Source organism: Rhinatrema bivittatum, chromosome 8, assembly GCF_901001135.1.
Source record: "Rhinatrema bivittatum chromosome 8, aRhiBiv1.1, whole genome shotgun sequence".
Taxonomy (NCBI): Eukaryota; Metazoa; Chordata; class Amphibia; order Gymnophiona; family Rhinatrematidae; genus Rhinatrema; species Rhinatrema bivittatum.
This window is the reverse complement of record NC_042622.1, coordinates 235,953,385-235,976,530: the sequence shown is the minus strand read 5'-3', so window position 1 is coordinate 235,976,530 and position 23,146 is coordinate 235,953,385. Positions and strand designations below refer to the sequence as shown.

The window sequence follows — 23,146 nt, the reverse complement described above, 5'->3', positions numbered from 1 at the left end:
TGCCACCGGTAAATCAGCTTATAGCAGTTTTCCTGTAAACTGGCCGACACTGAGCATTTGTGAGCAAGGGAATAAATAGAATCCCATTCCATATCCTCTAGAGGACATTGAAAGTCTTGTTCCCATAATGTGCGATGGCGTGGAGTCTCCTTCAGTAACCCATTAAAAAGGCCATATATCTTGGATATGACACCCCTGATGGTAGTAGCATATTTACAATAGGTCTCGAACAGGGTGCTCGTCAGTTTTAGTGCCCCCCCGTAGCCCCCGCTTAACAAAATGGTAAAGTTTGGCGTAGTGCAAGAAGTCCCCTTCACCCAACTTATATTGATTACATAACTGTTCAAGAGTGTACAGGGACCCCTGAAACTGAACATGTGCCAATTTAATGATACCTGCCGATATCCAACTCCGCACAATCGGTGATTTGTCAGAGAGGTGGTAGACAGTATTCGTGTGAAGGTGTGTCAAAGTAGAGTACCGTTCAGGCCCCACCAACTTAACCTTCCAGTTAAGCCATACCTTTAGGGTGGTGCGGAGAGAGATAGGCATATATTGAATCTGTACCCCAGTCAAAGGTGGCTGCCAAGGAAGTGCCGATAAGGGAACCCTCCCCACCAGTGCCTGTTCCAACAGCACCCACTGCGGCACATCAGTTGTGCGGTGAAGGGCCACCAGAGCCCGAAGCTGTGCAGCGAGGTAGTACCACAACAAATTAGGTAACTGAACACCCCCTTGAGGCTTTGTTCTATATAAAGTCGCCAGGGCCACCCTTGGGGGCCTCTTGCGCCAGATGTAACTGCAGAGCATCTGCTGCCACTTCTTTAGAATTGAAGAAGGCAAAAAAATGGGTATCGTAGTAAAAAAATATAAAAACCGGGGCAGGATATTCATCTTAATAATGGCGAGTCTACCCAGCCATGAATGCATCTGACACTGCCAGGTGTTTAGATCTTTACGTATGGTTTGTACTAGCGGGTCATAATTTAACGTATATAACTGGCTAGTTGTGGATCCTAGTCGGACACCCAAATATTTAAGGGAGGAGGCGGCCCACTTAAAAGGGAACTGTCGCCTTAGGGATTGCACTTCCAGAGGCGACAGAGTAAGAGGAGCTTGTTACTTTGAAACTAATTTCCTCGCGCTTGACGGAGCCTATTGGGACTTGAGAAACAGCTGTGGAGCTGCACTTCCGCATACTTGACATCAAGGAGGCGGGACTTACAGAACTTAAGATTTGACGCCCTGCGGCACGTCGCCGGTGCGTCGCTGAAGCCGCGCGCGCGGTTTTGTTTCATTGAAACCGCCTCCGAAAGAGATAGAAGTGAAATTTTTTCAAGATACTCTGAAGGGCTCAAGATCAAAAGTGAGTACATGCGAGATTCGTGTATCCCTCTCCCAGAAGCCTCCTCTTATAAAGTTATCAACTTATAAAATTGAGTAAGGGCTAGTAAGGAGGATCTTGCGGCGTAATAGATTAATTTCTATAATATAAGAATGCCACATACAAAACGTAAGGCAAAAGTCAGGGAGATGTCTACATCATCCCCTATTCCTGAGCCTTCTCAGCCTCATATCCCATCCTTCTTTGCCCCCTTAACAGGATTAGAACCGGACTGGTCGCTGGAGGAAGCATTGAGCAATTGCAGTCCTCCCTGACCAAAACTACCTTGAGTCCTTGTGCCCCAAGCACTCCTCCTCCACCTCTTCAAATTACATCTGATTTCTTGAAATTGCAAAATGATTTTCAAGAGAAAGGAGAAGGAAACTGTCACACTGGGGAAAACAGAATCAAGAATACAGGAGACTTCCTTATTACACTTGGCAAAACCAGTTGAAATAACTATGGAAACATTGTGGGATGCCATAAAAGCTTTGGAGTTATCAGTATTAAATCTTACGAAGATAACAATGGACTTAAATCACCGATTTAGGAATATTGAAACCTCTATGTCAAATGCGGATGTAAAAGTTCATCAGAGAAGAGGCTAGATAACTTGGAAGTTTGGCAATAGAAGTTTACTCGTTCAGAGATAATCTATGATAAAAAAAAAAAAATTAGACGTTTTGGAGAACTCATTTAAATATTTAAATCTTAGAATAATGAATTTTCCAAAACATGATTTGATATCACCGTACGATATGTTCAAAGAATATCTTGTAGAAATCTTAAAAATTCCACAGTCTATTATTCCATCAGTGTCTAAGATTTATTATGTAATACCCAAGGGGTCATCTATACAAGTTAACAGCGAAGAACAGAACTCTTTAAACTTAACAGGAGTAATTGAATAAACTGTAGACACAGTCATTACAAATAGATCTATTTTATATGTGTCTTTTTCATTTGCGACAGATAGAGATGTAGTTTTTAAGACCTATATGAGAAATAGATTGATTCCATTTCATGGAGGTAGAATTTGGATTTACCTGGCTTTTGAACAGTGGAGATTAAGAAGGGATATAAGGAAGAAGTTATATGCACTCTGAAGGCCTGGAAGCCGGCTACCTCTCTCGCTTGTGTCCGGGTCTGGAAGGTTTTTGAAAATGCATGTGCCACATCGGGAGTGTTGGCTCGTAAGGCTCCGGTATCCCAGGTCCTTTCCTGCCTCCAGAACGGTCTCTCCAAGGGTTTGTCTTTCAGCTCCTTGCGGGTGCAGGTTTCCGCCCTTGCTCCCTCTTAGGAAACATTGACGGTTACACGGTGGCGGCTCATCCGGATGTCGTCCGCTTCCTCAAGGGGGCTGAGCATTTGAATACACCGGTCCAGGCTACTTGTCCCTCGTGGAGTCTTAACTTGGTTCAGGAAAGTATGGGATGGTACTCCTTAATTTTGTTGTGCCCAAGAAGGAGGGCTCCTTTCGTCCTATTTTTGATCTCAAAGGAATCTACCATCATTTGCGGGTGACTCATTTTCGCATGGAAACCTTGCACTCAGATAATTTGCCGTGCAGTCTGGGGAATATCTGCCCTCCCTTGATCTGTCTGAGGCCTTCTTTCATATTCCCATCCAATTGTAGCACCAATGTTTTCTGCATTTCACAGTGCTAGGATGCCATTATCAGTTTTGAGTCATGCCTTTTGGTCTAGCCACCGCTCCCAGAAATCTTTCCAAGGTTATGGTGGTGGTAGCAGCAGAGTTGAGAGAGGATGGGATCCTAGTACACCCGTATTGTGACGACTGGCTGATTCGAGCCATGTCTCTGGAAGAGAGCTGCCTGGTGACCTGCAAGGTGATCTTCTTGTTGCAGGAGCTTGGTTGGGTGGTGAACCTCGCCATGTGCAGTCTTCAGCCATCTCAGTCATTGGAGTAACTGGCTGTTTGGTTCAACACAAGGCAGGGCAAAGGTTTTCTGCCAGAAGCTTGGATTCAGAAGTTGTTGCAGGTGTGTCATTTAGTGAACTCTAATTGCCTGATAGTGTAGTCCTATCTTCAAGTACTCGCTTTGATGGCGGCAACCCTGGAAGTGGTGCCGTGGGCGAGGGTACATATGCATCCCCTTCAGCATGCCCTGCTGCCTTGTTGGAACCCATAGTCACAAGACTATTCAGTTCGGCTCCACTTGCTGATGGAAATCTGCTCTCACCTGCAGTGGTGATTGCAGGAGGTTCATCTGAGAGAGAGCCTCCCTGTGTCACCAGACTGGTTGATTCTCATGACAGATGCAAGTCTCCAGAGTTGGGGAGCGCACTATCAGGAACTAACTGCGCAAGGGTGCTGGAACACAGAAGAGTCACTCTGGAACATCAATTGCCTGGAAGCCGTTCGGTTGGCCTGCTTGTAGTTCAGCGACAGTCTGCAGTGTCAAGGGGACCAAATAATGTTGTATAACGCAACGACAGTGGCTTTACATCAATCGGCAGGGAGGAACCAAAGCCAGTAAGTGTCACTGGAAATAGACCGGCTTATGGGATGGACGGCAGGGCATCTTCAGGCAATCTTGGCCTCTCACATTGCAGGAAAAGACAATGTAAGAGCAGACTTTCTCAGCCGGGAGAGTCTAAATGTAGGAAAATGGGTGTCTTCGGACGAGGCGTTTCAGCTGATAGTGAATCACTGGGGCATTCCGTTCCTAGACCTACTGGTAACTTCTCATAATACAAAGGTTCCTCGATTCTTCAGTTGCAGGAGAGATCTGAAGTCCTTGGTTATCAATGCTCTCGTACAAGTGTGGCTGGAAGACCAGCTACTATATGCCTTTCCCCCATGGACCCTGTTGGGCAGAATAATTTGCAGGATCAAAGGCCACAGGGGGATGGTGCTTCTGGTGGCACCGGATTGGCCCAAAAGACCCATGGTATGCGGATCTGCGGAGACTCATAGAGTCTCCCCTTCTTCTACCGCCACATAAGAATCTGTTGCAGCAGGAATGTGTCCAACTCAATTTTGCCTTATGGTATGGCCCTTGAAAGGGTTTGCTTGTTGAAGCGTGGTTATTCTTTTGCAGTGATTGCCACCTTGCTATGTGCTCGGAAGTTCTCCACTTCCTTCACATATGTGCAGGTTTGGCAAGTGTTTTGAGACTTGGTGTGAGGATCGAGGTGTTCTTCCTCATTCAGTGAAGATCCTGCTCATTTTGGAATTTTTTCAGGCTGGATTAAATAAGGGGTTGGCCCTTTAATTCCGTGAAGGTACAGATTGCGGCTTTTGCATGTTTCAGAGGCCAGGTCAATGGTGAATCCTTATTGTCTTATCCTGATGTGGCTCATTTCTTGAAGGGAGTGAATCATCTTTGTCCTCCCTTACAGTTACCAGTTCCCTTGTGTAGTCTTAACCTGGTGTTTGGATTTCTTGGTGTATCCCATGTTTTGACCACTATGTAGCCTTTCCTTGCAGCTATTGACCTTGAAGACAGTGTTCCTGGTGGCAATATGTTCTGTGCGCCAAATTTCTGAGCTGCAGGCCTTGTCTTGCTGAAAGCCGTTCCTTCTGGTGACTCCAGGAGCGATTCAACTACTTATTGTTCCCTCTTTCTTGCCTAAAGTGGTCGCAGATTTTCACTTGAATCAGTCCATTTCCTTGCCGTCATTGGATGAGGGGAAAGATGCAGAAGAGTATCGCCTGTTGTGTCCAGTGGATGTCCAGTTACATGTCGTGCAGTATTTGGAGGTTTCTAAATCTTTTCGGAAGACTGATCACCTACTTGGCCTTCATGGTGGAAGGAAGCAGGGCGAACCAGCTTCTCAGGCTACAATAGCTCGCTGGATTAAGGAGGTAGTCACGGCCACATATGTGGAGGCTGAAAAGCTGTTGCCTACTCAGGTTAGGGCTCATCCGCTAGGGCTCAGGCAGTGTCATGGGCAGAGGTTAGATAGTTGTCTTGTGTCGACATTTGCCGAGCTGAGACACTGTCCTCCTTACACACTTTTTCCAGGTATTTGCAGGCCCAGGAGGACACAGCCTTTGCACGTGTGGTGTTACCTGGACCATGGGCCGCCTTCCACCCTAGTCGGGAGTAGCTTGGGCACATCCCACTGGTCCTGAGTCCATCTGTCTACACGCTAGGAAAGGAGAAATTACTACTTTTCTGACAATTTTGTTTTCCTTAATGTAGACAGATGGACTCAACTTCTCACCCTTGGCTGCCGAATGATCGATCTACTGGTTCTCCTGTGAAGCCATGTGTTCCAGGGGATTACAGGTAAGTGTTTATCCAGTCCCTAGATTGGGGTACATACATTCATTACCCAAGTTCAGTGTTTCCTGTTGGTTGAGTGCAGTAATGGTTGACTGTTTAATCTTTTTTGCTAGTCCATTCACAGTTGCTTTTGAAGAGAATACTGGCAGGCTGATGTCACTGCAGGAATATATATATACTGTGACATCAGCTTGCTCCATCTGCTGGCAGATGTGCATAACCTAGTGGTCCTGAGTCTGTCTATACTAAGGAAAATGAAATTATCAGGTAAGTAGTAATTTCTCCTCCTTTCATTTCACAAATAAGACCTGCAAAAAAGTTGGAAAGCTGGAAACAGACGTTGAAAACCAAGATTGGCACAGCTGTAACTGTTCTCAAAGGAAATTCACCAACCATTCATCAGCTTTTTAAAGTAGCGAGCTCCCATCTTGTTTTAGAAGTTAATATTGGATAGCATCTGACTTTACAATATTAGCTTCTAAAAAGGCTGCCAACTTTATTTTTTTTTTTTAAAGGGAAATTTGTTAAATTGCTTCTGTTTTAAAAGAAACAGGGGACTCTGGTTTGGGAAAATGCTCCGTATCGTTTTGAGGTGGGTAGTTGGATTTTGTGCTCCATTCTTGCTGTTTGTAGGGTGATGACACAGATTTACTGCTTCTAAAACTTATTTTTCTTTCCAGACTCTGGAGACCAAAATCTACGAAAAAGAAAGTAAGTAACATTTTATTCCCTGTACGTACCCGGATCAGTCCAGACTGTGGTTGAGCCTCCTGTCCAGCAGGTGGAGACAGACCAAAACTGAAAGGGTATCCTATATCAGGACAGAGCCTACCCTGCTTCCCTCCAGTATTTGTCTGTCTCCAGCAGATGCAGGCAGCTGAACCTGCAGTTCCCCTTCTCCTAACTTCTTCTCCCTTTGGGGTTTTTGTACCTTTTATTAGCAGGATCAAGCAAGTATTCGTTTTGATATTTAAAAAAAAGAAAATTGTTGAAAGATGTCTGTTTCTTCCTTGGAGATAGTTCTGTTTCCATGCTTTGCTGGGGCCTAGGGAGGCTTTGCCCCTTGTTTCGTCAGCCTAGGCTCCCCATTTCCTGGTGACCTTTTGGGGTGATACTGGTGGTCCAATCACTCCCCCTTGCTGGCTGTCTATACCCGAGAAGCTTTTGGCAGGAAAGTTTTATTCCCCTGTCTTGCTGAGACCCAGATCAGTCCAGACAGTGGGATGTACCAAAGCTTCCCTAAGTAGGGTGGGACCGAGACAGTCCCGCTCAAAGCACCTGCCTTCCAAAGGAGCCAAACACTGGCGCTTGTACATCGATGTGATAATGACGAGCAAAAGTATGCAGAGACTTCCAAGCAGCTGCCCTGCAGATTTCTTGCAGAGACACCAACTGGCTCTCCGCCCAAGAGGTAGCCTGTGAATGCAAAGAATGGGCCTTTAAACCTTCCGGAACCGGCCGACCTTGACAGATATAAGCCGACGCAATCACTTCCTTTAGCCAACGAGCAATTGTAGCCTTGGAAGCCTTGTTTCCCTTATTGGGGCCGCTCCATAAGACAAAAAGATGATCAGAGACTCGAAATTCGTTTGTAACCTGTAAATATTGCAGTAGTACTCTCTTAACATCAAGGCGCTGTAGGTCACTGCCAGGCGTGCTCGCAATGTCTTCTGGAGAAAAAGCAGGAAGCTCCACTGATTGACGTGAAACGAGGACCTTTGGTAAAAAGAAAGGTACTGTTTTAAGGGAAACGCCAGAATCAGAGAAGCAAAGAAAAGGCTCCCTACAAGACTAGGCTTGGAGCTCGGACACTCTCCTGGCCTAGCAAACAGAGACTAGAAATACCATCTTAAGGGTTAGATCATTAAGCGTGGCCCGCTGGAGGGGTTCGAAGGGTGCCTCGCAAAGGACTCGAAGCACCAAGTTAAGGCTCCACGAAGGATAAGTAGCCCGGACAAGTGGGTTCAAATGCTTGGCCCCTTTGAGGAATCGAATGACATCCGGATGGGCCGCCACCGCGTAACCATCGATGCCTCCTAAGAAGGAACCAAGAGCCGAAACCTGTACTCGCAAGGAACTGAAAGACAAACCCTTGGAGAGGCCATTCTGCAAGAAGGAGAGGACCTGGGACACCAGAGCCTTACGCGCCGATACGCCAGACGCGGCACACACACTCTCAAACACGCTCCATACCCAAATGTACGCAAGAGAGGTTGAAGTCTTACAGGCCCACGACAGAGTGGATATAACCTCCTCCTTTTACCCCTTCTTCCTCAGATGCCGTCTCTCAAAAGCCAGGCCGTTAGACAAAAGTGATCTGCCTGATCAAAAAATACTGGACCTTGGCGGAGCAGGTTTGGGAGGTGACCAAGGCGAAGAGGACAGTCAGTCACAAGGTTCACCAGATCCGCATACCACGGTCTCCGAGGCCACTCTGGCGCCACGTGAATGACCTGCCCCCTGTGGAGTTCTATCCTTCTGAGTACCTTTCCCACCAGAGGCCAAAGTGAGAACACGTAGAGAAGAACTTCATGAGGCCAGGGAAGAACCAGGGCATCCACCTCTTCCGAGCAGTGCTCCCGTTTGCGGCTAAAGAATCTGGGAGCCTTCGCATTCTTTAGGGTGGCCATCAGGTCTAAGTGGGGGGCTCCCCACGTGTGCACAACCAGATCCATCTCCTCTTTGGACAACACGCTCCGGGGACTAGGTGCTGACTACTTAGGAAGTCGGCCTGAACATTCTCCTTCCCCGCAATGTGGGAGGCAGCCAGTCGATCCAGATGGCGCTCCGCCCAAGAGAACAGCTTGCTGGCTTCCAGGGCCACCAGACGACTCCTGGTGCCGCCCTGGTGATTGATGTAAGCTACTGTGGTGGCGTTGTCAGAAAGGACTCACACCGCTTTGCGACGAATCAAGGGCAGGAAGGTCTTGAGTGCCAGATGTACCGCTCGGGTCTCCAGACGATTGATCCGTGGTACTACAGGAACGAAAATTAGCAGGTAAGAACCAATTTTCTTTTCCCTGTATGTACCCGGATCAGTCCAGACCGTGGGGTTGAGCCTCCTATCCAGCAGGAAGCATCTTTAGTACCAGGCCCATGGGGCCCATGCCCTGACTCTCAGCAGCCCTGCACTTTTTTTTTTTTTTTTTTTTTTTTTTTTAAATCCCAAGCCATAGTGGAATTTGAGGGGAGGCTGCTGCTTCAGGCCTAGGCTGAAGAGAGAAGGCTGCTGAGTAGACCTGGGTCCTGCAGCCAAAGATTGCCACATTGGGCCCGGGCTGTGTGACCCAAGAGAAGGTGCTGCGTCGGGCCCAAACCATGCAGCTGAAAAAAGGCGGCTAATGAGTGAGCCTGAGCTACATGGCTGAAGAAAGAAGGTTCTCGTATCAAGCGTGAGCCGCAAAGCCAAAGAGAGAGTGCTGCTGCATTGGGCTCAGGCTGCATGGCCAAAGAGAGAACGTTGCTGCGTGAGGCCAAGGCTGATGCTGCTTGGATCCAAGGAGGAAGCTGCTGCTCCCTGCGCTCCTTGAGAGAGAGCATATGAGAATGTATGGGAGAGAGAGTAACATAACATAGAAATGATGGCAGGAAAGGACCAGTAGTTCATCCAGTCTGCCCAGCAAGCTTCCCATGGTAGTATCTGCCGCACCATGCAGGTTACCTTCATGTATCAGTCAGTGCTGCTTGACATGTTTTGCTTATGGATTTAGCCAAAGAAGCAGTCCTTTTTTTTTTTTTTCCCTTAATGTCTGCACATCAATCCCATGCTTTCTGTTAAGGGGTAGTAAGTGCTGCTCCGTGCAGGTTACCCCATGCTTGTTAGTTCCCCAGACTATAGAAGTCAGGGCCCTCGATGGTTGCTATCTGAATCCAATGCTTCTCCCCCGTCGTTGAAGCAGAGAGCAATGTTGGAATTGCATCAAACATATTGAGGCTTATTGGTTAAGGATAGTAACTGCCACACCAGAAAGTTACCTCCATGCACGCTTTCTTTGTTTTCTTTAGAACTTGGCCGTAGAAGCAGTCCTGTGCTTTTTCCCTTATGTCTGCGTATCAGAATCCCAGACAATGGAAGTCAGGGCTCTCAGTTGTCGTCTGCATCTAGTTCCTCTTTTTCCTCTGCTGTCTAAGCGGGGAGCAATGTTGCAGTTGTATTAAAAGCCTCAAACATATTGGTTAAGGGTAGTAATCTCCATGCCTCCTGCTAAGGGCAGCAACTGCCGTACCAGCAAGTTACCTCCCTGCATGCTTATCTCATTTCGGTCCTCTACCCTGTAGAGATCCACGGTGTTTAGAGTATGCTCCTTTGAATTCTTTGTTTTTTCTTCTTCACCTCCTCCTCCGGAAGGGCATTCCAGGCCACCTCCACCCTCTCCATGAAGAAATATTCTCCAAGGACAAGTAGGATGATAGTCCTCACACATGGGTTACATCATCGAATGGAGCCCGGAATAGAAAATTTGACAGGCACACTGAGCATGCCCAGCATGCCGCTAATCATGCATCCATGCGGGTCCTCCTTCAGTCTCTTCTTTTCTGTGGAACTGTCACCTTATGGTTTTGGAGCTCGCGGTTTTTTGTTTTTTTTTTATAATTTGCTACTGCAAAGTGCTTTTTCTTTGCTTTCACGCGTTGCGTAGGGTCCTTCGCCCTTCTCTGTCTTCGGTAAGTTTTGAGGTCTTTGCGGTTGATCACCAATGGTGTCTCCTCCCGGTACCCACCAACCCTCGACCGCACGCTGAGCTCTTTTTTCCTATGGCATCTACCGGCTTCTGCCGATGCCCTCTGTCTATGTCCATCACAGACCCCCACAAGGTCTGTGCCCTCTGCCTGGGGGATTCCCATGATGTCTGCATCTACAACCTCTGTGCCCAGATGACCCCTAAGGGTTGTCTGTCCCATCTCAATAAAATGGAGAAACTCTTCGGGTCGGCGCTGTCTTCGGCATCGGGAACCTCCACCCCACTCGGTAAGGAACACCTGGTTCTGTCGGGTTTTTCTGCCCTGGCCCTACTGGGTCCCGAGCTTGGTGCAGGGAACTGTCCATTGTCCCTGTCGTCTCGATCGGGCTTCTCAGCGTCTGCATCGGGCAAGGACCACGGTGATCATCGGGAAAGGTCCAAGAAGCACCGGCATTGATCATTTCTTCTTCCAAACCAGATCGTGAGAGGGCATCGACTTTGGTGCCTCCCACTGTTGAGTTTTAAAATAGGCTTAAAGGTGCTGCCCCATGAATATAGAGGTACCATACCAAATTTAGTAGAAACAAATTTAAGTTTATTATTGCATATAAAAAAAAAAGCAATCCTGGGACCTCTGGAAGACACAGAGTAGTAGTTCCATATATACAGAGCTATTCCTGTGGGTCTTACCGTATGTCAGTGAGTGCTGGCTTTTTATAGGTAAAACATACAATAATCCCTAATAGGAATCCATGAATGGGAGTATCACGTATCACAAGTCTTGTGTTAAACAAGATAAGTTGAATCTAAGTTGCCCTGTCCCAACTCCCGCCTTGAGGCCCAATTAAGGCCTAGTTGAGACCCACGTGCCTTCCGCTTACTGTCAATCTTCTGTTAGTTCTTTGACCTGTCAGTCTTTCATCTTCAGGGAAATCTCCAAGACTCTCTGATTTCACTGGGGCCCCTCAAGTCGAGACAGTATCCTCTAAGAATGTAACCTTGTCCATGTGCTCTTTGTGATCTCATGACCCTCCATCATATTGAACAGCTCCAAATGCAGTCCAGATTTCTCCCAGAGTCTATTCAAGCTAGGGTCAATCTGAGGTCCTCATGGCCAGAATTTGTTACCCAGACTCCTTTGCAGCTTGGCCTAAGCCAGAATCTCTGTGTTGATTTCAGACTTCAGGCACACACATTATCATCACGAAGCGGTCAAGGGTGGAGGCCATTCCCTCTGACCCCATTGAAGCCTCTAGGTGACCTCCACCGGCACTGGTGGAGAGCTCTGTTCCCCTTCAGCCAGGGGATGCACTGACTCTGCCTACTCCTCAGCCCATTTTCCCCTCGCAGGCTTTTGAGGAGGAGGTGAAGAGGGTGTGTGGCTGGCGGAAGGCCGGGCCCTGCAGGGCCTCGAGCATCCAGGTATTGCCTCCGCAACAAGACCTGCTCCACCGATACTTGCACTGTTGCTGGAGTGGCTTGACATGCTGCTCTGTATACTACCCATGCATCTGGCGCCAGTGCCCCAAGACCTTCAACGGCCTCTGGGTGCACTGCTGCCATCACCACAGGCCCCCATACGAGTGAGTGACTCCTCTGAGGAGGAAGGGCCATTGGGCACGATGACAGGTCAGAGACCCAAAGTGCCACCTTACCGTCTAGGTCTCCCAGGGCCCTCTGGGTCGATTCCACCAGTTCCCTTGGTCTCCCCCCCCCCCCCCCCCCCCCCCCCCCGATTCCACCACCTCCATCGGATCCTTTGTCTCCTTTGAGAACAAGAGGCCCTCCAGTGCCTTCAAGGACCAGACCGCACACACTGATGGGCCTTCAGGGCCCTGCATCCCCAGAGGATCACAGTGAAGGTGATGCCCTCTATGACCCCTGGGAGGGTGAGGCGTTTGTATCCTCCTCAGAAGAATCGGAGGATCTGCTTCTGAGCCACCTTCCCTGGAGGAATGACGGCAGTCTTCCCCCGAGTATTGACAGAACAGGACTCCAGGCACAAGATGCTTGAGATCCTGCAGTTCATGAATGCCCTGAAGGAGGTGGTGGCGGTACAGTCCATGACATTTTCAAAGAATTGGTCCACCGCCTGTGGGAGCATCCCATCTCTATCACCAGTTAATAGGAAAACGGATGCAGTGTACCTGGTCCAGCCATCGCCTGGCTTCGACTGATGTCAATTAATTCCCCTATCAGTCGATAGTGGTAGAGTTGGCCCTGAAAAAGGCTGAGGGTTCATACCCATGCCTCTGCTCTGCCAGGGTGAGAACATAAAGCCCTAGATGCGTTGGGCTGCCAAGTGTTCCAGTGTGCCATGCTCATTGCCCGTATAGCTTGCTACCAGCTTTATATGGGGCAATATTCCCGGTATCTGTGGAAACAGGCCCTGGAGTTCTCCCAGGACAAGCAGGATGGTAGTCCTCACATATGGGTGACATCATCAGATGGAGCCCTGTCACGGAATACTTTTTGTTAAAGTTTCTAGAACTTTGACTGGCACACTGAGCATACCCAGCATGCCACTAACCCTGTGGCCACCAGGTATCCCACTCAGTCTCTCTCTTTTTTTTTTTTTCCACGCAGCAATTGCCTCGCGGTTTAGGAGCTCTGAGAGAAATTTCTCACAACTTTCCTAACAGAAATATTTGAAGTTTAACTTCTTAAAAATCCCTCACCAGTGTCTTCCATTGCGCACCGTTCCTTCCGACGCTCGGTAAGTGTTTTCCCTTAATTTTGCGGTCGGTTCCTGGCGGCTTAACACCTCTGTGCCAGACTGTCACCGACCGCGCGCCCTCCATTTTTCGGTATGGCGACCGGGTTTAGGAAATGTCCCTTGTGTCCGAGGACCCGCGTCCATAAAGGACCTGCATAATGTTTGCGTTTTGTGCTTAGGCCCCTCGCACGATATCCGTCATTGCCCCAGTCATGCACAAATGACCCCCAAAGGCCGGCACGCTCAACTGAACAAGATGGAGCATTTGTTTGCATCAAAACGCTCTGCTCCATCGACTCCAGCTCAAGTGGCTCCGACTGGAGAGGTCCATCGACCTCTGAGGTGCCTCACCAGGAACATCGCAGACAGTGATACATGATCCAATATAACAGAAATCTCTGGAAACAAGTCCAAGAATTTGCAGAGACTTACCACAACAGCAAGAGACCTTGACCTCCATCCTACAAAAAGGATTGGAAGCAGATAAACACGAGGTCAGAGCTGCTTACGACTCTTGAGACGGCATCAAGATGCATTAGTGCTAGCAGTTGGACCTGGCTCAAGGCCTCAGACTTACGCCCGGAGGTGCAGGACAAACTTAAAGTCCAGATGATGTTCAAATTCTGATCCCCATCACTGGCTCTTTGGACTCCGCAATCAAGTTATGGGATTCTCACTTACAAACTATCAACCTCCACCTTACAGATCTCAACCTGGTGCTTAACACCACCAAGACAGAACTTCTGCTTATCACTCCAGAAATCAGTCATCCCCAACAACAGATGTGCGCTAATATCCAAACTTCACACACTAGAGACCTCGGAGTCATCATTGATAGTCACTTGAGCTTAAAGAAATTTGTAAGCCATACTACCAAGGAGTGCTTTTATAAATTACAGGTGCTCAAAAAACTTAAACCCCTACTATACCACCATGACTTTAGAACTGTTCTCCAAGCCATCCTTTTCTCCAAGGTCGATTATTTCAATTCTATACTGCAAGGTCTGCCTGCTGCTACTACAAAACCCCTCCAATTGCTTCAAAATGCGGCAGCAAGAATACTAACACCAATCGGAGAGAGCACATCACACCTATTTTAAAAGTTCTACACTGGCTCCCAGTCAACTTCAGAATACTCCACAAATCACTCACAATTATCCACAAATGCATATACCATCAGACCCCTCTTGACCTGATACAACCGCTCAAACTACACACTACGATCAGACCGACAAGGGACGCTTATAAGGGATCACTATACATCCCCCCGAATAAAATGGTACACAGATTAAACTTCAGAGAGCGGGCTTTCTCAACAGCAGGCCCCTCCATTTGGAATGCCTTGCCCTCTGACCTCCGACAGGAAACCTGCCTTCAGACCTTTAAAAAGAAACTCAAAACATGGCTGTTCGGCCGAGCCTTTCCGTGCGCCTAGACCAAATTTACATCACTGATCTTTTAATGTTCTGTTCTCATTACGCTCCACATAATCACTCATCAAATCGCATAGATGTCTTAATCTTAAAAAGTATCCTTAGAGATTGGCTATTCTAGCCACCCTCACTCATTGTATAAAGTATCCTGTTGTTCTATACTCTTGTTTTCCCCCTCTCTTTTCCCAATCCCCAGTTGCTCGCCCTTGTTATAATGTAACTTTTTGACTCTGCCAATATCTGCCTCTTGTAATATGTTTATTGGCTATGTTATGTTATTGTTAAAATCTTTGTTCGATGTAAACCGAGTTGATTTGATCTGCATCAAGAAATTCGGTATAGAAAAGCCTTAAATAAATAAACTTGCAGATCTCCCCTGTACAGGAGAAAACCTATTTGGGGATAAGATCCAAGATGCATTGGCCCAGTTAAAAGACCATCATGAGACCCTGCGTCAACTTTCAACTGTCACCTCAGAGGCACCCTCCATAGCCCGCAGGGCTCTGCGCAGGGACACCAGGAAACAATTTTATAGACCACGTAGGTATTATCCTCCCGCGTCCCATGCTCGAGCCCCTCGGAGAGGAAGTTCATGCCAAGCGAGGACACCTAGAGCGCACGGCTACCGTCTAAATTTTTCAACTATACCCCCGGACTCCCCACCCAGTCTAATGTGGAGCCAGGACGATCACACACCACATCTCGAGTCAGAACTCTCAACCCTTCTGTATGCCAGTGCCATCCAACCGGTTCCCTTGACCCAGCAGGGGAAAGGATTCTACTCCAGATATTTCCTAATTCCAAAAAAGACCGGCGGCCTCCGGGCTATTCTGGACCTCTCCATGCCTTAAACACATTTCTTTGCAAGGAACGGTTCAGGATGGTGTCCCTGGGCACCATGCTACCTCTGCTACATCAAAGGGATTGGCTCTACTGCATATGCCCATATTGCAATCTTCCCTCCTCATCGTAAGAACCTTCCATTTCGTGGTGGGTCACAGGCATTATCAATACAGAGTACTGCCATTCAGCCTCGCCTCGGCGTCCCAAGTGTTCACGAAGTGCCTGGCAGTAGTGGCTGCACATCTATGCTTCAAGAGCGTTACACGTCTTTCCATATCTGGATGACTGGCTCATTAAAAAGCCAGTCCAGACAAGGGGCCCTCGACTCCCTCGATCTCACTATACGGCTCCTGCATCACTGGGGATGTCTGATCAACTACCCGAAATACCACTTGACTCAGTCTCATCATCTCTCCTTTATAGGAGCAGACCTAGACTTCACAGTAGCCAAACGGTTCTTACGACCGTGCAACCATGCTGTCCAGCCTCGCCAGCTCTATCTGCACTTAAAAACAGCCTCAGCTCACCAACTTCTCAAGTTGCTTGGCCACATGGCATCAACAGTCCATGTCACCCCAATGGCACGCTTAGCCATGAGACTGACACAAACTTTAAAGTCTTTATGGCATCAAGCCACTCAGCTGCTTACGTCCCTTGTCCACATAACAAGTCAACTTCGTTTGTCCCTTATTTGGTGGACACACAAGGCCAACTTACAAACAGGCCTACCCTTCCAACAACCAGCTCTTCCAGGTGACCTTAACCATGGACGCCTCCAACCTAGGTTGGGAAACCCATGTCTAAGGCCTTCAAACCCAAGGGACTTGGACAAAAACCGAAGTGATTTGTCAGATCAACTTCCTGGAGCTTCGGGTGATGCGGTACACCCTTTATGCAGTCAGGGACTGCCTATCCAACAAGATAGTCTTGATTTAAACAGACAGCCAAGTTGCAATGTGGTACCTGAACAAACAGGGGGGCACGGGATCTTAGCTGCTCTGCCAAGAGGCGGCACAGATTTGGGCCTGGGCCCTGTCGCACTCAATACAACTGTGAGCCACTTATCTGGCAGGGACACAGAATGCAGTAGCGGACCGCCTCAGCCGAAGTTTCCAGCCCCACGAGTAGTCTCTGGATCCCTCTGTTGCGAGCAGAATCTTCCACCAATGAGGTCAACCGACAATCAACCTCTTTGCGTACGAACAGAACTGCAAAGTAGAAAACTACTGCTCCCTACACAGGGACCGAAGAGCACCAACCATGGATGCCTTCGCCCGACCCTGGAACATAGGCCCTGCGGTATGCGTACCCTCCGATTCCGCTAATCAGCAAGACTCTCGTGAAGCTACAACAGGACTGAGTCTTAATGATACTCATAACCCCATATTGGCCACGCCAAGTCTGGTTTCCCATATTTCTTGACCTCTGTCCAGGAACCCATTCGCCTGGGCACAGTGCCCAACCTCATAACACAGAATCACAGCAAGTTACGCCATCCAAATCTCCAGACCCTATCTCTGACGGTATGGATGTTGAAAAGTTGATACTACAACCCCTCAACCTTTCTACTAGCGTATCTTAAGTCCTTGTAGCTTTGTGTAAGCCTTCCATGCGGAAATCTTACCGCTGTAAATGGAAAAGGTTTACAGGGTGCTGCACACAAGGACATTAACCCCTTTTCTTGCCCCACACCAGCACTTTTGGATTATCTCTGGCACCTCTCGGAATCTGGACTACAGACTTCCTCCATACGAGAACACCTCAGTGCCATCTCTGCTTACCATCAAGGAATAGGGGATGCGCCCATAACAGCTCAACCCCTGGTGAATAGATTTATGAGAAGCTTCATACAGCTTAAGCCACCTCTACAACCACTGGTTGTGGCATGGGACCTCAACGTGGTACTTGCACGGCTCATGCGTTCTCCTTTTGAGCCACTGCACTCCTGCGAACTTCGATATCTTACATGGAAAGTTAATTTTCCTAGTAGCAATCACATCTGCTCGCAGGGTAAGTGAGTTACAGGCCCTTGTGACCTACTCACCTTACACAAGGTTCCTCTATGACCAGGTGGTTCTCCAAACTCACCCTAAATTCCTTCCTAAGGTGATAACTGATTTTCACTTAAATCAGTCCATAGATTTGCCCACATTCTTTCCAAGGCCTCACGCTCATCCAGGTGAGCAAGCTTTACACACCTTGGACTGTAAGCGTGCGCTAGCATTTTATTTAGACCACACTACTACCCACAGGAAGCTCACCCAACACTTTTTGTTTCTTTTGATAAAAACAAACTTGGAGTTGTGGTGGGCAAGCAAACTCTCTCCAAGAGATTGTATTGAATTCTGCTACCAACAAGCAGGCCTTCCACTTCAGGGACGAATGAAAGCGCACTCAGGGCAATGACAACATAGTAGCACACAACCATTCAGTACCAATTGCCGACATTTGCAGGGCTGCGACATGGAGCTCTCTCCACACCTTCGCAGCTCACTATTGTCTAGACGAGGCTGGATAGCAAGACTCTGTCTTTGGCTAGTCTGTCCTAAGGAACTTATTCCCAGTGTAGAAACCCAACTCGTCCTACTTCAACCTGCTGTGAATTTCAGGCTGCCTCATCCTTGCCAACAGCACCCCAGTTGTTGTGCCTGTTGCACATGTTCGGTGCTGCTTGGCCTCATTCGTATGACTCTGCCTGTAGCTTGCTATTCACCCACATGTGAGGACTACCATCCTGCTTGTCCTGGGAGAAAGCAGAGTTGCTTACCTGTTACAGGTATTCTCCCAGGACAGCAGGATATTAGTCCTCACGAAACCCACCCGCCACCCCGCTGAGTTGGGTTAGATACCGTTTTCTTATTTTATTTTTCGCTCGTACTTTTGCTACAAACGAGACTGAAATGGGACCCCTGGGCCATAGGGTTGTGGCATGCTGGGCATGCTCAGTGTGCCAGTCAAAGTTCTAGAAACTTTGACAAAAGTATTCCATGACAGGGCTCCATCTGATGATGTCACCCATATGTGAGGACTAACATCCTGCTGTCCTGGGAGAACACCTGTTATAGGTAAGCAACTCTGCTTTCAGTGAGCGCCTGCCTCAACAATTCCAGGAGGATTTTCAGGCCATCATCCAGCTTGGTCTGGAATGTGATAAACACGAAGCCCACTCAGCTTATGAAGTCGTTAGCCATGAGATCTGCTGCAGCAGGCATTGGGGCCCGTCAGAAGGCTTGGCTACGAGCCACCGACCTACGCCTTTAGGTACAAGACCATCTTGCCAACTTGCCTTGTACAGGTGAGAACCTGTTTAGGGACAGGATTTAAGGAGGCTGTAGCTCAGCTGAAGGATTACCAAGAAACCCTTCAGCAATTGTTGGCTAGCACTTCTGACACACAGCCTACCAGGAAGCCTTCACAGCAATACCCAAGAAGGCCTTACTATCGGCCTCACAAGTATTACCCACCCGCATAGAGGTCCAGGGCTCAGAGGCCTGTCTCCAAAGCCCGACAGAGGCAGTCTAGGCCATCTAGAGTGCCCACGGCTCTGCCACAATTCAAAACCCTGCAATGAGATTTTGACTGGCAATGAGAGAGTATGAGTCATCCTTCCATGCAAAACCCTGAGGGTTGTCTCCAACTTTTCATAGATCGATGGATCTCGATCACATCGGACATCTGGGTCCTATCCATTGTTTGCCAGGGTTATGGGCTTCATTTCCAGCGACCTCCACCCCGTCTCCCAAGTGGAAAGCAGCAGGGGACATCCGGATACTTCGGGTAGAGCTCTCTGCCCTCGTTTCTGCTCAAGTGGTCAAACCTGTTCCGACCGACTCCAGGTATTTCCTAATTCCCAAGAAAACGGGTGGCCTCAGGCCCATACTGGACCTGTGAGCTTTAAACCGCTTCCTGGTGAAGGAAAGGTTCAAGATGGTCTTGCTGGGTACCCTGATCCCCCTCCCTGCTCAGGGCAAGGGACTGGTTCTGCTCCCTTGATCTACAAGACGCGTATGCCCATATCTCCATTTTTCCAGTGGATAGGCAGTACCTGAGATTTCGGGCAATGGGCATCACTATCAGTATCGAGTTCTGCCCTTTGGCCTGGTGTCTGTGCCTTGAGTTTTCACAAAATGTCTGATTGTCAGTGCCCATCTTCGAAGACCTAGAATTCATGTGTTTCTCTACCTCGACAATTGGCGTATCAAAGACAACTCCCGTCAAGGGGCTCAGAATGCCATGTCTCATGATCAAAACTCTGGAGACCCTGGGATTCTCGATCAATTATACCAAGTCCCACCTTCAACTGGCCATGCAGCTGAACTTCATTGGGGCACGCCTGGACACTATCCAGGAGAAGGCCTACCTAACTCAGGACAGGCAGAGACTTTAGCAGCTTTTGCAGACATGTCTCCAGCTGCCCACCAGTTTCTCCAGCTGCTGGGCCATATGGTAGCGACAGTGCATGTCACCCCATTTGCTTGGCTCCACATGCGCAGTATTTTATGGATGCTGCACTTTCAGTGGTGTCAGGTATTGCAAGATATTCATGCCCGCATCATGGTCACCATAAGCTTACCGCAATCTCTCCTGTGGTGTTCAATCCCTGCAAACCTGGAGCGGGGCTGCCCCTTTTGGACTGCTCAGCCCCAAGCTATGCTCACCAGCAGTGCTTCTCAGACTGGGTGGGGAGCGCATGTCCTGGGTTACTGCACCCAGGGGTTGTGCTCTGTTCAGGAGGCTTGGGTCCAGATCAACCTTTTGGTTGATCAAGCGGTTCACTGTGCCCTGCGGGTATTCCAGGAGTTTCTTGTGGACAAGGTAGTGCTGGTTCAGATAGACAATCAGGTGGCCATGTGGTACCTGAACAAGCAGGGAAAAACCGGGTCCTTTCCCCTCTGCCAGGAGGCAGTCCAGGTCTGGACGTGGGCCATTGAGAACAGTATCACTCTCCGGGCGGTGTACCTTCTGGGAGTGGACAACGTCCTGACCAATACCTTGAGTCTGACTTTCAGGGCCCCACGATTGGTCCCTCAATCAGGAGGTAGCGAACAGCATCTTCTGATACTGGGGGATCCCAGACATTTATTTTTATGTATTTTATTTAGAATCTTTTAATATACCGATGCTCAGGATAAATCTTATCGTACTGGTTTACATCTAAACGTGGGGTAACCAAACGTATAGGAGGAAGTTGCAAAAAACAGGGCAATGCAAATTCAGGACAAGAGAGCAGGAAGAATTAGCTAACATAGAGTAACTATAGCGTAACCAATAAGTATTTTATAAAGTTAACTTGGCAGGTAACCATGTAGGATATCAAACAAACAGTCAGTTCTTTATCATGTTACTATAGTGTAGATCATAAGTAGTTTATAAACTTAACTGGGCGGTTTACCATAAGAACATAAGAAAATGCCATACTGGGTCAGACCAAGGGTCCATCAAGCCCAGCATCCTGTTTCCAACAGTGGCCAATCCAGGCCATAAGAACCTGGCAAGTACCCAAAAACTGTCTATTCCATGTTTCCATTACTAGTGGCAGTGGCTATTCTCTAAGTGAACTTAATAGCAGGTAATGGACTTCTCCTCCAAGAACTTATCCAATCCTTTTTTAAACACAGCTATACTAACTGCACTAACCACATCCTCTGGCAACAAATTCCAGAGTTTAATTGTGCAAAGAACTTTCTCCGATTAGTTTTAAATGTGCCCCATGCTAACTTCATGGAGTGCCCCCTAGTCTTTCTACTCTCCGAAAGAGTAAATAACCGATTCACATCTACCCGTTCTAGACCTCTCATGATTTTAAACACCTCTATCATATCCCCCCTCAGTCTTCTCTTCTCCAAGCTGAAAAGTCCTAACCTCTTTAGTCTTTCCTCATAGGGGAGCTGTTCCATTCCCCTTATCATTTTGGTAGCCCTTCTCTGTACCTTCTCCATCACAATTATATCTTTTTTGAGATGTCTGAGATCATGAGTAGTATAGTGTAGACAAAAAGAATTTTATGAACTTAACTTGGCGAGTTACCTTGTCGGAGATCAAACAAATACTCAGTTCTTCAGAGGTGAGTGAGTCTATAAGGGGTTGACGTAGAAACGGTGGAGGTGTAGGGAGTTGGGAGGGAGAGGAGGGGGGGAGGGGACCTGTTTGCCTCCGTGGAAAACAGGAAAGTGCACCAGTTTTGCTCCCTCGGCAGGAGGGGCAGAGGATCGTTAGATGCCTTCTCGATCCATTGGGGTCGAGCTTGTACGCCTACCCGGCCCTTCCTTTCATATCCAAGACATTCCAGAAGTTGCAGCAGGATCGAGACTCCATGATCCTCATCACTCCCTGTTGGCCCCGACAGGTCTGGTTCCCGACCCTTCAGGACCTAACTGCGCAATCCCCAGTTCGATTGGGAATGACGCCAGAACTCATCACCCAGGACCAGGGCAAGCTCCGTCACCCCAACGTGTGCGGATCCTGGCCCTCACAGCTTGGATGTTGATCTGGTGAAGGTGAAGGCCCTCTGCCTACCGGAGGGGAGTATCCAGTATCCTTCTGGAGTCCAGGAAACTGTCCACCAGAAAGCCCTATAATCTGAAATGGAAATGGTTCTCTATCTGGTGTGAGGGTTGTCGTTTGGATCCCTTTTCTTGCTCCCCTCCTGGACTACTTATTGTCCCTATCTGAGTCCGATCTGCAGACCACATCAGTAAGGGTTCACCTCAGTGCCATAGGGGCATATCATCTGGGTTCTGATGGTTTCCCAATTTCCTGCCATCTGCTTGTTGGTCGGTTCATGAGGGGTTTGCTTCAACTGAAGCTTCCCACTCTTCCCCCCCCCCAAGTGGTCTCCTGGGATCTCAACATGGTACTTCCACAACTCATGAAGCCTCCATTTGAGCCATTGTGCTCTTGTGATCTCAAGTACCTTTCATGGAAAGTAATGATCTTGGCTGCGGTCACATCAGCTCATGGAGTAGGTGAGTTGCAAGCGCTGGGGTCTTATCCACCTTATATGACTTTTTTGTCACGACAGGTGGTCCTACAGACACACTCCAAGTTCCTACCCAAGGTGGTTTTGGAGTTCCATCTCAACCAGGCCATCATGCTGCCATCGTTTTTCCCATGGCCTCGTGCTCACAGTGGCAAACGGGCTCTCCACACCTTGGATCGCAAGAGAACGCTTGCATTCTATTTGGCATGGACAGCGCCCCACCGCACCTCCAATTAGCTGTTCGTTTCTTTCGACAAGAACAGATTAGGAGTTGCAATCTCCAAGCAGACGCTATCCCACTGGCTGGCGGATTGCATCACTTTCTGCTGCGCACAGGCAGGTTTACAGCTTGATTGTCAAAGCTCACTTTGGGCCATCTTGGCCTCGGTAGCTCACTTGCTTGTGGTTCCCATCTACGCGATCTGCAGGGCGGTGACTTGGAGTTCCCTCCACACTTTCGCCTCACATGACTGCTGGCAGGATAGTTGTTTCAGACAGTCCGTCCTCCACAACCTATTCCAGCCATGAAAACCCAACTCTCTCCTCCGTGGACCCGATCCTTGGGTGCAGGCCTGCTCCTCTGTTGCTGCAGCTACAGTTGTTCATGTTGGCACCTGTTCTTTGCATGTTCGGAGAGGCCTGGAGCTACTTAATCACCCATGTGTGAGGACTACCATCCTGCTTGGCCTTGGAGAAAGCAGAGTTGCTTACCTGTAACAGGTGTTCTCCAAGGACAGCAGGATTATAGTCTTCACGAAACCCTCCCACCACCCTACGGAGTTGGGTTTCTCTCGGTTTGTTTTATTTTTTCACGAACTCTGTTAAGACTGAAAAGGGAACCTGCGTAGACATGT

At 48.4% G+C, this 23,146-nt stretch overlaps 1 protein-coding gene across 1 annotated transcript in view; it reads left to right on the top strand.

Moving 5' to 3' along the window:
• Nucleotides 1–23,146, top strand: part of USE1 (unconventional SNARE in the ER 1) — an 86,039-nt gene that overhangs the window by 48,869 nt on the left and 14,024 nt on the right. Inside the window, exon 6 of the mRNA XM_029614145.1 lies at nt 6,320–6,350. Coding sequence (XP_029470005.1) covers nt 6,320–6,350 — 31 coding nt within the window. The remainder of the gene's footprint in view (nt 1–6,319; nt 6,351–23,146) is intronic.